The sequence below is a fragment of the Canis lupus genome, chromosome 34 (assembly GCF_003254725.2).
Source record: "Canis lupus dingo isolate Sandy chromosome 34, ASM325472v2, whole genome shotgun sequence".
Lineage (NCBI taxonomy): Eukaryota > Metazoa > Chordata > Mammalia > Carnivora > Canidae > Canis > Canis lupus.
Genome location: NC_064276.1, coordinates 26,611,029 through 26,626,812, shown reverse-complemented (window position 1 = coordinate 26,626,812; position 15,784 = coordinate 26,611,029). Strand labels below are relative to the sequence as shown.

Genomic DNA, 15,784 nt, shown 5'->3' with positions numbered 1-15,784 from the left:
GTAAACAAGACACAGTCCTTGCCCTCAAGGCATGTAGTCTAGTCATGGAGATAAATATGAACTGATTTAATGTGCTAATTACCCTAATAGAAATGTACAACAAAATGAAATACCTTATCCATCCTGGAAGAAGCAGGAAGTGACACCTGAGCTGGATTTTGAGAGATGAATAAGGATTAATAAAGTAAAAAGGGATGAAAGGTGTTCCAGGCAGAGACACCATGAGCAAAGTCTGAGGTGAGATCTAGCATTCAGCAAATTATAAGTAGTTCAGTGTTGCTGAATCACAAAGTATGGGGTAGACACTGCCTAAAGATGAGGCTGGAGATACAGCCAGTAACCAGGCCCCTGCCGTCTTACAAGCTTTGTAGCACAGCAGATTCTTTATTCTGTAAGGCCATAGTTCCCAAATCTGATTCTGTGCCAGGGCCACCCAGAATGTAAATAGCATGTCTTAACTTTCAGCTTTTAGAATTAACCATGTAGATAGAACATGGTAGTTTCAATTGTAGCTGTGGAACAAAATGTAAATGTTACCAACCTGGATAAGCATAAAAGGAAAGGATTTCTGACAGATGTGGAGAAGTAAATGAAAGGAGAAGTAACTTAAGAGTAGGAGGACCATATCTTCAATTTGCTTAATGGAGGAGTTCAGAGGCTTGAAAGAAAGAAGTATTTTTAAAGTTACTGAAGTAACAAATAGAGCAACAGAAAATAATTCATAACTATCAAGTTAGGAATAGGAGATGGAGAATAGAGAACCTAATTAGGAAGTTGAGTACCAGTAAATAGTTAATATACTTTAAAAGTTTTTACTGTTTTTTCCCATGTAAACATTTTAATTATTAAAAATGTAATTTTTATATATTAAAATACAGATCTGAGCCTTGCCTTCATCACTGCAGGTAAGGCCAAGAATCTGTATCTTATAAACACTCCCAATGAATTCTGCCTCAGGGTATTACAAATCATTTAAAGATTTTATCTGAGGGATTGGTATGTTTAAATGGAGCAAGGATATCAGGGAAATGGGACCATTGGAGAAAGAGGCAGGAACCAGTTAGGAAAGTATATAGTGATAAGGGGCCACAATAAATGATGACAGGATTCAAGGAATGGATAGTCTTACAGGTTTTTGAACAGATTTGATGATAGAGTATTAAGGGGAACTTATTAGGCTTTCTCTCAGATTTCAAGTTGTTTATTATCATCAAGTAAGAATACAGTAGAATAAATAGTTTAATTGAAGAAAGGCAAGTAATAAATTATGTTTGGACATTTTGAGCATTACATACCCATGAAATATCTGGTGGAATTATCACGCAGGCATTTTAATTTTATGCTTCTGAAGCTCAGAAAAAAGTCCTCACCCTATTATAGTGGCTTAATTCTTTTGTTTAAGATTTTATTTTTAAGCAATCCCCAGACTCATCATGGGGCTCAAACCCACAATCCCGAGATTAAGAGTTGCATGCTCCACTAAGTACCAAGCCAGCCAGGCACCCCTGTCTAAATACTGAAAGTGTGGGCCCACTAAGTTGAATGTGTAGAGTGAGAAATGAGCGCAAAGCAACTTCTCCATGTAAGGAATAGATAAAGGAAGAACACTCATGAAAGGGCAGTTTCACTTTACTTCAGAAGCCTTAAAATTATTAGTCCTATAAAACGAAACAAGATGTAATTTGCAAATCAGTTATGTTTATATATTCTTTTTAATGTTTCTGCCTGTGATTTAATAAACTTATGTTTATAGGAACAATTCCTCTTTCCCCTGAAATGCTTTGATCTTGATCATTTTCCATAATACTTAACAGATGTCTTAACATTCATATATATTAACCGCCAGTATTTTCATTATTTTTATACATGCTCATTAGAAAAACCTGGCAGAGGCTAGCTAGAAAGTAGAAAGAATCTGCTTTTAACTTAATAACAAACAAAAATAATCCATATTATTCCTTATAAACATTGGTTATATAATATTCTGCTGAATAGAGAGGTGTCCCATTGCTTGCTTAAACATTTATATACATTTAAACACTCAGGATGTTAACTTTTAAGATAAATATGCTATATCTTTGTGCATTAAACCTTTTTATTTTTAAGATTCATCTTTAGAATAGAGTCCCAAAAGTCATAGATTTGCCAAAAATTGGGATTATGTGGTCCCAAGGTTATTGTAAATTTTTTGTTCTTACGTTTTAAATATTACCATTGTTTTCACTTCATAAAATTTCTTGCAGGACTGGAAAAAATTGAACAACTTCAGAATCATGAAAATGAAGACATCTACAAATTGGCCTATGAGATCATTGATCAGTTCTTCTCTTCAGATGATGTATTTAAAGTTTTCTTAGTTTTTTGTATAAACATAAGTCTAGAAATAATATAAGCTAGGACATACATTTTTAGAATGGGATTAAAATAATGTCACTTTCAGAAACATAAATATTGTAAAATTTAATTTTTTGTTTTTTTTTAAGATTTTATTATTCATGAGAGATACACAAAGAAAGGCACAGACTAGACTAGAAAGGCAGAGGGAGAAGCAGGCTCCTTGCAGGAAGCCCGATGTGGGACTTGATCCCGGGACCGGGGTCACACCCTGAGCCAAAAGCAGACACTCAACCACTGAGCCACCCAGGCATCCCATATTGTAATATTTTAAAGTCCCTAGGATGTTAAGTAGTAGTATTAGTTTTAAGGGCAAAAAATACAAGGATTTTTTTTGTTTTTTACAAACTTTTTGCCATTAAAGGTTAAAAATAGAATGAGGTGTTTTTTATTTTTTAGGAATGCTGAAAAGTTTACTTGTAAAGTATCATTTTTTTAAATCTTATAAATGGAAGTTTTTACCCTTTGAATACCTTCCACTTTCCTCTGCCTCCACCCTCTACCTATGGTAACCATCAGTTTGATCTTTCCTATGAGCTTATTTTTTGGGTTTTTTAAGATTCCACATACAAGTTAGATCAGACATTATTTGTCTTTCTCTGACTTATTCATCTTAAGCATTAAACCCCCTCACTGTTTATACATGTTGTTACAAATCGCAGGGCGGTTTCCTTTAAGTCTTTATAATATTATCCTGTGTGTGTATACCACATTTTCTTTATCCATTCATCTGTTAGTGGACATTTAGGCTATTTCCATGCTTTGGGTATTGTAAATTATACTGCTGTGAACATAGGGGTGGAGATGTCTTTTCGAGTTAGTGTTTTCATTTCCTTTGAAATATATTCCTAAAAGTGGAGAATCCCTGCGTGGCTCAGCGGTTTAGCACCTGCCTTTACCCCAGGGCGTGATCCTAGAGTCCCAGGATCAAGTCCCCCATCGGGCTGCCTGCATGGAGCCTGTTTCTCCCTCTGCCTATGTCTCTGCCTCTCTCTCTCTCTCTCTCTATCTCTCATGAATAAGTGAATAAAATCTTTAAATATGTATATATATATATATATTCCTAAATGTGGAATTGCTGAATAATCATATGGTAGTTCTATTTGTAATTTTTTTGAGGTTTCCTCCATATTATTTTCTAAAGTGGCTGTACTAATTTACATACCCGCTAACAATGCACATGATTTCCCTTTTCTCTTTGTCCACACTAGCATGTGTTAACTCTTATCTTTTTAATGATGGCAATTTTAACAGAGATGAGGTAATACCTCATTGTGGTTTTAATTTGCATTGCCCTAATTACTGGTGGTGGTGAGTGTTTTTTTATTTACCTAATCACCTTTCATATATCTTTTGGAGAAATGTCTGTTCAGGTCTTTTGCCCATTTTTTTAATTGGGTTGGGTTTTTTGTTGTTTTGTTTGTTTTGGTATTGAGTTATGATAAGGATTTTTTTTTTTGACACTTGACAAGTCAGGCTTTATTTTCACTAGGTGTCTTTATAGTTCTCAAATTTTATATTGTTAATAGCATAACATTTATAAACAAAACAGTGCTACTAGTATATTCTATAATAAATCCTTTCTGATAATAGGTCTCCATATTTGAAGATACTGTCACTGTTATTTTTAGTAGGTGACCAAAAATAAATTTGAAGATACATAATATGGAAAAAATAAATGGTCAAGAAAGATAAGTTACTAATTAATGTAAGGTGTAACATACAAAAATATCTTCATGTTGTCAGTATATGGTAGTTGAAATTAAAGTATTAACTTATTTTTAGTATTGTTTCTTGGGAAAAGTAAATCTAAAAGCAGTTATTCCTTAGAAAATTATAGATACAGCCAGCCACCAGTGGATTTTTTGCTGATTCTCAACTTTACAAAAAATAATTGATACACACCCTAAACTTTTCCACATTATCAAAAAAGATTGGCATAAACTATACTGTAGGTCAGTGATTTTTGTGGTATTTCAAAAAAGAACCTTTAAGGTATATAGAATATTATTTATTCATTATAGCACAGCTATTATTTTACTGTTTTAAGCCCAAATGTCATTTGTCTCCAATTGCTACTAAAAACATAACTAAAGATTACAATTACTCTCCAGAAATGACAGCATTAAGTTTTTTAATGTCATCAACTTTTATCTATTTGCCCAGGTAAGAGGGAAATTATAATGTGTATCCTCTCAGTGTGAGATGTAGGACCATCTCCAATTTATTACTTGTATTTCACTCTTTTGGAAGATACCTTTCATGCATATTCTCAAGTTCCCTCTCATTTCAAGTGTTCTTTAAGACAAAGCCTTTACAAAAGGTTTCAGCTTTCTAAAGAGATGGTAGGACAATTGGCTCTCATTTCTTTTGTACTTTTTTTTTTTTGAAATAATATTTCTATAGTGTTATTTATGTAACCTTTAAAACTAATTATTACTTACTTTTTATTTTTTCTTAGATTGATGAAGATCCTAGCCTTGTTCCAGAGGCAATACAAGGTGGAACATTTGGTTTCAATTCATCTGCCAACGTACCAACAGAAGGGTTCCAGTTTTAGAAAGATGTTGTGGAAGTTAGGTACAATGCAGCACTGAGATATATATATATATATACATATATATAAAAAGGTTTGATCCATCAAGCTTGGCTCATGGGATCTGCTGCTGCATTAAATCGGGAAAGAAAATGTGAAGATTTCATTTGGAATCACAGAAAATGCCCAAATGAGGTCAAGATGGCGAGTGGGTGCGAGTGAGAATGAGTGGCAAAATGTAACGAAAACTTTACATGAATGCTTATTTAGGTTGTTCAAAGTAAAAAGGGCTACAGGTCACAGATCTTCAGTGCCTGAGAAGGAACATTGACTTACTCTGTATCAATTGAGGGGAAAGTGCAGTACTGTCATCTTCAAGCCTTGTAAGCATAAAAGAGGATATGATGCCCATATAAGTCAAAGGAAAACGAGCCCAGGCCTTGCTATGAAGCAATGTGTGAGTGGACAAATGTTGAATGAATGTCTGGCTCAGTGATAGGGAGTCAGGTTCATCTTTCAAATCTAGGGCTCTTCACTCATGAAGCAGACTCCTAGTCCTGGAGTGACTGTGTACGAGAGTATGGTTGTGGTGCTGTATGTGAACGCATGCAAGCTTGATTCGCCTTCAGGGGGCTGATAACAAACCTAGTAAATCATCAAAGTGAGATCTTAAGTGTTAATGTACACTGGACATGAAAACAAAGACCGGTTTAGCAGCAGACATTGGTTTACTCTGCAGCCTGTGTTTTCTATTCCCCCTCTTCCCTCTACCCAACCCCCTCCTTTTTTTTTTTTTTTTCTTTTTAGTTTTTATTTACTTTACCTAGTATGGCTTTTTAGTTGCTTCTCAAGTCAGAAAACTTTTCAGGAAGGTTTCCCTGTGCATTTGCACCAGATGAATGTTTGATGCTATGAAAAGCTTTCCATATCATCAAAACTAATTTGTGTAGATTTTTGCATGAAAAAAATCATAAATTTCCCTCAAAATAGACTGTGTTGCAGTACACAAGTTGCCATAATAGTATAAAACAGTAAAATGTGCTTTAAAAAGCCATCCTTTTCATTTTCAGAGATAACATAAAGATCTTTGCATGAGGTAAATCTACAGCATAGTTCATTTTTAGATTTTGTTGAGTCCTGTAAAGAAGAAGAAGAAAAAAGTTTCAGTTGTGGTAGAATAATACCGTGCTGTGTTTAAATGTTACTTGTTTTCAAACTTTGTTTTCTATGAAAATGATATGGAAACTTCTAAAATGGAATTTGGTGCATATGTACTGCTGAATAAAGACCGATGAAGAGGTTTGAGTAGATGTACAAATCAAGTAATGGTTTGAACACCTTTAATAATATGCCTAATCTGTTCAATTGTTTTAGAATCTTTTTATCTTAGATGTAGGCAGCCATGAACAATCTATTTTGAGCCACTTTAGGGAGAAAACTTTGTATTTTTAAAACTTGCATAAAAGTTATGCAAGTGGTTTTTATAAATTGGAATAATACCTCAGTTTTGAGGTTATGCACACTAAATTAAATGTGACATAAATTAATTTGTACAAAAAGAACTCTTTATAAGGTGGCTCATTGTAGGAAATCCTGTGCCTTCCCCTTTGAGCACAAGTGTTGCATGAACAACAGTTTGCTATAAGAAACATACCAGATTAGCCACCATTAGCATCTATATCTACTTTGTGTTTAAAAATCAACTGGTAATTCTGAAACACTGTAGAATGGATAAAAATTATTTTGTGATCATAACTCTTTGTTGAACTAGAGTATTTTTGCAGCATTCCTTGTCATCAGAAACATGGTTAAAGTTTAAAACTAGAAGCAGCAGAAAACTAGCTTGTAAAATTTATCCAAGTAGAATGCAGGCTAGGCTGTCTTGGGGAAATAAACATTAAAACTTAAAGCAATGTTTTACATGGGGTGTGTGTGTGTGCTGTTTGGATTTTAATATATATATATTAATGTATATTAATATATATATAAATGTAAAGTTGAGTATGACCCAATGGCTTATTTTAGATTGTCCTTGAGCTTTTTGATCTAGAACCAGTATAATAAGAAATTTAAGTTCTGTACTTGCAGTATACACATATTATTATTCTAACCCACTGGATCTGTTCAGGTGACACTATCTTTGTTTCTGCTTTCTCCCTGTCCAGCCCAAGATTTTGACCTTCCTTTGTTCTTCCAGCTATATGGACTGAGAGAGACTACTTAAACTATATTTTACATATTACTGTAACTTGAGCAAATGGCAGATTACATACAAAGCTTGTTTTTTTACAGAAGGTTTAAATTAACAGAAGTTGAACATGACAGTATTTTGTATGATCCATGTTTCTTAGTAAATAGATCTGGCTCAAAGTAAGCCAGTAAGGTTATAATAGGCTAAATGATTTCATAAAATAGTTAACCCTATAATACATCCTAGTTGTGGATGATAACATCTGTGAATACAAGGGCTACCTGATGGTCTTAAATATTTCATTTCTACCTATGGTCTCATACAAGACATTGATTTTGTAATAGAATTCTTGGAGGGATTTTTCATTTTCTGAAATTGTTTCAGCATAGTTAACAGTTCACCCCAATTAATGGATTTAAACATAATCAAGAAACTTGATTCATTTTTAACATAGAGCATTATTTGTGAGGAGGGGAAAAATGGAATAGTAAGCCTTTAATAAGCTTAATGTTCTTGACTTTTCATGCCTTAAACTGCTTTTTTTGGAGCACTGAGCCCTTCTCAAGTTGTATAAAAATAAGAATGTTCTATTACAAATGTGTGAGTAGCCCTTGTCTAAAATACATCTTTAAAGATATTTTTTCCTTCCTATTTTGTGTCATGATGGAATTAGTACTTTCCACATTACTCTGAACCAAAACCAGAACATTGCTATAATTAAAATTATAGACTAATCATGAAAAATACACCTGGAAGATTTTTTAACTTTTAGTTTAGGCTTACCTGGTAACTGCATTTCATAGGGTTTTTTTGTTTCTTTAAAGGTATCATTGCATTGTTAAATGATGGGCTTTATTGTAACATTAATATAATTTATGGATCACCCTATTTGGATTCTCCATTGCCTCAGTTCCCTTGAGAAAAAAAAGAGATTAAGCTTTGTATTTTAAGAAGTGATATATATTCTGTTGCTATATAACAAAGTACCACAAACTTATGGCTTAAACCAACATATATTTATTATTTCACAGTTTCCACAGGCCAGGAGCCCAGGTACAGCTTAGCTAGATCCAGTGCTCAAGACCTCACAAGGCTGCAGTCAAGGTTTCAGCCAGAGCCACAACCTCAGAAGCTCGGGGTCCTCTTCCATGCTCATATGCAGAATCCGTTTCTTGGCAGCTGTAGAACTCAAGGCAGCTTGCTGCTTCAAGGCCTGCAGGAGAATCTGATTTCGGAGAAGGCCCTAAACCCTCTTTTTTTGAGGGTTCACCTGATTAAGTCAGGCTCACCCAGGATAATACCCTCTTGATGATCTCAAAGCCAAACTGCTTAGTACTTTAATTACACCTGCAAAATCCCTTCCTCTTTGTCCTATACTGTAACCTGTAATATCTATCATATTCACAGATCCTGCCCACACTTGAGGGAAGGGGATTATAAAGGGCACATGTATCAGGGATTCTTGGGATCCATCTTAAGAGTTCTGTCTAGCAGAAAGGAGTACCAATCTTTAGACCCTAGAGCAATTTAGAAGTGATCCCCTAATATATTGCATGTTTGCTTTTGGACTATTAGAATTTAATGAAAGCTCTGGACCATCTTCCTCCCAAAATGCATGAACATAACCGCTTTAGAGAATCATAGGAATCCATGAATTTCAGAATGTAAATAGTCCATTTTAACCCTCCCCTTTAAATGATTTCCCAAGAGGCGACTTGTCCAGGGTCACACAGCTACTAAGGGTAGACCCAGATCTCAATTCCCATACCACTGGAAGCTACGCTTCAACTATTGTTCTAGAACAGTCCATTTAAATTCATGAATCAATGTATAAAGTGTTGATACAGCTTTTTCTAACTATATTTTGAGGAATGGCTAACACTTTGTAGAAGTTTGCCTGAGTTTTCTAGTTTTCTTTTTGAGTTTTCAAAGTCGAATTAAGATGGTAAGCTATAAACAGGCCAGTTTAGCTTCAATCAGAGTCAGTTACCAGTTGTTGATTTCTGAGGCTTGATGAATTATTTACCTCAAGTATAAAGTTCAGTTAGAATTATAAGTATAAAGGTTCCATTGTGGACTATTTTGAAGTTCAGGGTATCTAAATGTTTGCACCTTTTTACTTCTTGATTGTTTTATGCCTTAGCAAAACTCATTAAATGTCAGCCAGTAATTTACTATGACTAGGAAAGGAAAATTTACCCAGACGTTTTTTGTTCCAGTAGTCCCAAACTAGCAAATCCATGTGTAACAAACTTGATGTTTTGGACATTTGAAGGAGAAAATTACTTACTCTGTAATAAATCAGCACCTTGGTTTGCCTGGCTGGCTTAGTTGGTGGAGCATACGACTCTTGATCTTGGGGTCATGAGTTCAAGTCCCACATCAGGCATGGCTTAGAAATAAATAAATGACTTGTACTTTAAAAAAATAAAAAGTAAAAAAAAAGATAATAAGTTTATCTACAAACCTTTAAAAAATAAGCACACTAATAAAGTATTTTTTAAAAATAGAAGTACGGAAATAAAAGATCCCTTTAAACAAAATCAGGATGCACATTGACAGCCTTACAATAACCCAAGTTCCTAAATTAAAGGAAGATTTTTTAAATAAAGATTTGTCAAGTGTGTATCCCAGTGTGATCAGAAGCAACTGGACTGTGGTGTCAAATTGCATATTCAACTAGCACAGCAACAACATACAAGAAAGAAAGATACAGTATTTTTTCCCTGACTTGACCTAGCAATTCCATTAATTTTTAGTATTCCCGTTAAATTCAGGCCCCTAAAGTGACAAATTTGGTTCAGAATGTCCATGTTAAGTTGTACTGTTTATAAAAATGACAGCTGCTAAATTGTGAATAAGGGCAGCTGAAAGTGAAGAAAATTCCTGCCTTATGGGTTCTTTCCATTCTACCACTTTTCATATTCTTGCCTCAGTGTCTGCCTCCTCGCCACAGATTTTGTATTTTGCAGCTCTAAATACACTGCTTACTCCTGGTTACTTAGCTTTTCCAGACCATCAGTTCTTCCAGTCCTATTCATGAAGGAATTTTTTAGTCTTTTCCACTTTAATTTTGCTTTTGTTACTCTGCAAAGGCGTAAGTCCTATTTTCCCTGTCCATGTTGTACTCGTGTTTTGTATGGCTGGTGGAGTCCTTGTTACTCTAACTGAGATTTCCTTCCTCATCTATTTTTTTACTCCAACAGTTTAAAATGCCTAATAACCAAAAGTATATTTAATGATCTACTGAAACCTATATCCTTGTTATGCTCTCAATCTCCAGTTATCTGCCTTCCTGATGATTCATTCAACGTCTGTCTTCTCCATTCCTGTTTTTTGAGCCTTGTGAGCCACCTCTACCCCATCCTTTATACACAGTTACCTTTTCAGTCTACACATGATCATCAATGATAAATATTCAAGTCTTGGATTCTGCTTAGGGTATTTTCTTGCCGAAAAAAAAAAAAAAAACCCTCCCCATTTTGGCTCATAATTGTGGGGTTGGGAAGGAATCAACATAGGCCTATTTTCTCCTGCCATATTACTTTACTTGTTTTTTTACAAGTTGTCCCCTTGTTCAACTCATTAACATAAAGCTTAGCTTTTATGGGTATTTTCTACCTCCAACCAGTTACCTTTATACTTGGCACTGTACTCCCTCCATAAACAGTTAACATTCTGCCTCAAATCTATTAGCTCCCATTGCAGCCTTCAGGGTGTCCCACTTTTATAACTGGTGCATTGAAACTTTTTTCTTTTTCCTCCTTTGAGCCCATTTAGAGTGGTTATAGGATAGCTGTTTAAAGTACTTAAGTTTAGTGACCTCGTTCCAATCGGAGTTAACGAGTGCTCAGAGGTGCTAGAGAACTGAAAAGTCTGTTTTCCTGTTCTGTCCCCATGTTCCTCTTTTTGCAGTTCTGCCCAACTGCAAAGAGGCAGTAGATAGATAGCATCTGGTTTGTGTCGTGGTTCTCGATTCCACTGTTTGTACCTTGAATTTTCCAGATCTCTGTCTATTCAGGAAGCCAAATTTGTCCAGTACTGTCTACTACCCTTGCCATCCCCATAAACTTATTTTGTAATTGTCTTATACTTATGGTAATTTTCAGTCTGTGGAGTCTATCAGTTATTGCTCTTGTCCTATCTGCATTTCTCCATCTTTCCACTAGATTGTAAGCTTAAGGGTGAGTTCTGCATATAAACCAAGCTCTGTAAACCCCATGACATTGCCGTGAATTCTGTAAATGTTTGCAATAATGGTGCATCCTCTCTTGACAAACTGATTGTAGGGACTACTCTTTAAAAGTCACCTTCTGATTTGGAATTTAAAAATTTGCCTCATTGCACCTGAGATTTAGAATGCTTCCTATCAGAAAGAAAGATATTTCATCCCTTACCAGATGAGTGGTCATTTCTTCATTTTTGATGTTTTACCCGATATCAGATCTGGATATCTGACACATAAGATATTGAAATGGATCTTCGTGGGATTTTCAGATATCAATTTTAAATACTATGAAGCAGAGGCAACCTACTAATACTATTGATGAAATGTTTTTAAACATGCACTTTATTAACTTCAATAAGTTTTTACAAAGGAACTATCCAAATCATAAAGGTAAATGGCTGTTGTTTTAGTCTACCTGTAGTACAAAATTATTAGAATGTATTTTTGGTTACTGATGTTGCAGTGTTCATTGATTGGAAATAATTACATAATATTTCTTCTGCCTGAATAGCAATTATACAGATTTTAGTTGCTAGAAATAACTAGGAGCAAGCACAAGGAACTCCTTCAATTTTGTCTAATCCCTATCCAAACAATTCTGAAAATTACCATGGTGTTTACCCATTCTTTTCCTGCTATTGCAGAAAATTCAGTACAATTCAGTACTGAATTTAGACCTTGATCCATTTGGTAATCTGGTAATCAAATCCCAACTCTGCATCTTAATTCTTGTAAGACCTGATAAAGTTACTATATGTTCTTCTGTCTTTTCATCTGAAAAAAATGGAAAGTCATAATGCCTACCTCGGTGGGTTATTTTAAAACGTAAATAAGCTAATACATGTAAAACAGGAGCACCTGGGTGTCTCAGTCAGTTAAACTTCTGCCTTCAGCCTAGATCATGATCCCTGGACCCTGGGACTGATCCCCCGCTGGGCTCCCTGCTCAGGGGGAAGCCTGTTTCTCCCTCTCCCTCCGACCCTCCACCCTGCTTGTACTCTCACTCTCAAATGAATAAATAAGAAATCTTTAAGAAAAATTGATATAATACATTTTGAATATCCCAGGTAGATAATAAGCACTTAGAGCAGCTAGGGGAAATTTCATTTAGCTTTTACTGCAAATAAACATAGAAGCTTTATTCATCTTTACATTTGACAAATATAACCCACATTGGACTAAGCATTAAGTCAGGAGCTAGGGATACAAAGCCAATTAAAATGTAGCACATGCTCTCAGTTTATGAGGAGAGCCAGTCATAAACAAGGAAAAAAGCAGTAGGTATACATGTTACCTTTATTACACCCCACTGTCTGGGGACTGTATCAGAGCACTTGATGGAGCACACAAAAATTAGGTGTGTCTGAATTCATTTATCTGCAACTTCAGACTTCACCTGTTCAGACTTCATTTTTTTCAAACCCTCAACCCCTGCTTCCCCCTCATTCTTAATAGATGGCCTTTCCTATTTTGGTGGGGAGAGATGGCAAAGAAATATATGGGAGGAACTCCTTGGATCACTTCCAGGTAAGAAATCCACATACATGGACACCTGGGTGGCAGCTGAGCAGCCGACTTGTTTTGGTTCAGGTGGTGATCTCAGCGTCATGGGATCAAGCCCTATCTAAGGCTCTGCATTGGGTGTGGAGTCTCAGAATTCTCTCCTCTCCCTCTGACCCTCCCCCTGCTTACGTGTGCTCTCTCTCAAATAAATTGTTGCTTTTTTGATAAGTCTGCATATATAACTCATCCACTCCTTTCTGCTCTAAGATGTCTTTCCTCATAACCAGGGCAGTCCCATTGTCTTGAATTCTATTTCTTGCTACTTCTCGAATCTCACACTATGAATTAATGACTTTTTTCATCTTCGTATCCAACCGTTCTCCTTCCAAATGAGTCTTTCTATTAACATTTAAATATGTTGAATTATTTCCTATCTTAAAATGGCAGTACAGCACTCCCCTTCCAGCTACTAAACCATCCTCCCGGGATCCCTGGGTGGCGCAGCGGTTTGGCGCCTGCTTTTGGCCCAGGGCGCGATCCTGGAGACCCGGGATCGAATCCCACATCGGGCTCCCGGTGCATGGAGCCTGCTTCTCCCTCTGCCTGTGTCTCTGCCTCTCTCTCTCTCTCTGTGAGACTATCATAAATAAATAAAAATTTAAAAAAATAAAATAAAATAAACCATCCTCCCTTTACCATCAAAGCCGAAGTTCTCTTGAGAAGTTTGCTTGTGCCCTCATATTGCTCAAGTCTCATTCACTTAACCCATTACAATCTCATTTGCCCTCTCATTCTATAAAGCCCTTGAAAAATCACCAATACCTATAGTTCATTAAGTGGGCATTTTTTTTTCTCTTTATCTTGACTCAGAAACATTAGATACTTGACCGCTAGATTTTTCACAATACTTTGTTGTTTGTCCTCTTTGATCATTGCTACCTCCTCTCATGCTGCCCCAGGCCCTTAACCAGCATTGTCTCTTTTCTAGTACATCTTTTTTCCTGGTCATTAAATGCTTTAAGGGTTTAATTCTCGACCTAGATTCTACTTTCACCCTAAACCCCCTTTAATTTATACGGACACAGTGGTCACACTCAAACAATCATCTATGACATGTCCATTGATCCTCAATCTAGTGTCAACTTTCTCTGAAATCACCATTCTGCCTCCTAGTTCCCATTGCATATCCTTTCCTCCTTTGTTGAAGATTGACCATATAATTGTGAGTTCATTTTTGGGTTTTCTGTTCTGTTGATCTATGTGTCTATTTTTGTGTCAGTACCATACTGTTTTGATTACTACAGCTTTGTACTATAACTTGAAATCTGGAATTGTAATACCTCCAGTTTTGTTTTTCAAGATTGCTTTGGCCTTTCAGGGCCTTTATTGGTTCAATACAAATTTTAGGATTGTTTGTTCTAGTTCTGTAAGAAATCTTGGCATTTTGATAGAAATTGCACTAAATCTGTAGATTGCTTTGGGTAGTATAGACATTTTGCTTCCAGTCCATAAGCATGGAGTGTCTTTTCTTTTTCTTTAAGATTTTATTTACTTGACAGTACAAGCTAGGGGAGTGGCAGACAGAGGGAGAGGGAAAAGCAGGCTTCCCACTGAGCAGGGAGCCTGATGTGGGGCTTGATTCCAGGAACCTGGGATCAATGACCCCAGCCAAAGGCAGACACTTAACTGAGTCACACAAGTGCCCCATCTTTTCATATCTTTGCACCATCTTGAATTTTTTTCATCATTGTCTTACAGTTTTCAGAGTACAGGTCTTTCACGTCTTTGGTTAAGTTTTTTCCTAGATAGTGTATTATTTTTGGTGCAATTTTAAGCGATGTTCTCTTAATTTCACTTTCTGCTCCTTTATTATTAGTGTATAGGAATGCAACAAATTTCTGTACATTGATTTTTGTATCCTGCAACTTTACTGAATTCATTTTTCAGTTCTAGTAATTTGGGGATGGAATCTTTAGGATTTTTGTGTCTTTTACAAATAGTGAGTTTTACTTCTTTACTAATTTGGATGCTTCTTACATCTTTTTCTTGTCTGATTGCTGTGGCTAGGACTTCTAGTACTATGTTGAATAAACGTGAAAGTACATATCCTTGTCTTGTTCCTGAACTTAGGGGGGGAAGCTCTATTTTTCCCCATTGGGTATGCAGCTTGCTGTGGGTTTATCACATATGGCCTTTATTATGGTGAGTTATGTTCCCTTGAGACCTACTTTGTTGAAGGTTTTTATCATGAATGGATGTTGTACTTTGTCAAATGCTTTTTCTGCATGTATTGAAATGATCATATGTTTTTTCTCCTTTCCTTTATTGATGTGATGCATCATGCTGACTGCTTTGTGAATACTGAACCACTCTTGCAAAAAACAAAACCCTTGTATCCTGGGAATAAATCCTACTTGATCGTGATGAATGATTTTTCTAAATGTATTGTTGGATCAGTTTGTTAGTATTCTGTTGAAGATTTTTGCATCTGTGTTCATCAGAGGTACTCCCTGTAGTTCTCTTTTGGTGGTGTCATTGGTTTTGGTATCAGGATGATACTGGCCTCATAGAATAAATTTGGAAGTCTTCCTTTTTCTTCCATTTTTTGGAACAGTTTGAGAATAGGTATTAACTCTTCTTTAAATGTTTGGTAGAACTTGCCTGTGAAGCTGTCTGGTCCTAGACTTTTGTTTGTTGTTAGTTCTTTATTGATTCAATTTCACTGTCGGTAATTGGTCGGTTCACATTTTCTGTTTCTTCCTGCTTCAGTTTTGGTAGGCTATATATTTCTAGGAATTTATCCATTTCTTCTAGGTTGTCCAATTTTTTGGCATAAAATTTTCATATTATTCTTGTACAAGGTCCTTGCACCAGTTAGTGAAGGTGTGAATACAAAGGAAAAGTTCTTGAAGGAAATTAGAAATGCTATGCC

General features: G+C 35.7%; 1 protein-coding gene across 3 annotated transcripts in view; it reads left to right on the top strand.

Moving 5' to 3' along the window:
- Positions 1–15,276, top strand: part of KPNA4 (karyopherin subunit alpha 4) — a 69,456-nt gene extending 54,180 nt beyond the window's left edge. For 2 of the 3 annotated variants that reach the window (XM_049105794.1, XM_049105795.1), the window contains 2 exons: positions 2,244–2,338; positions 4,856–6,850. In XM_049105794.1, coding sequence (XP_048961751.1) covers positions 2,244–2,338; positions 4,856–4,954 — 194 coding nt within the window. In that variant the 3' untranslated portion in view covers positions 4,955–6,850. Of the gene's footprint in view, positions 1–2,243; positions 2,339–4,855; positions 6,851–8,152 lie in introns of those variants that run through there. The other variant, XM_025425425.3, reaches the window with a different exon arrangement.
- The last annotated feature ends 508 nt before the right edge of the window (positions 15,277–15,784 follow it).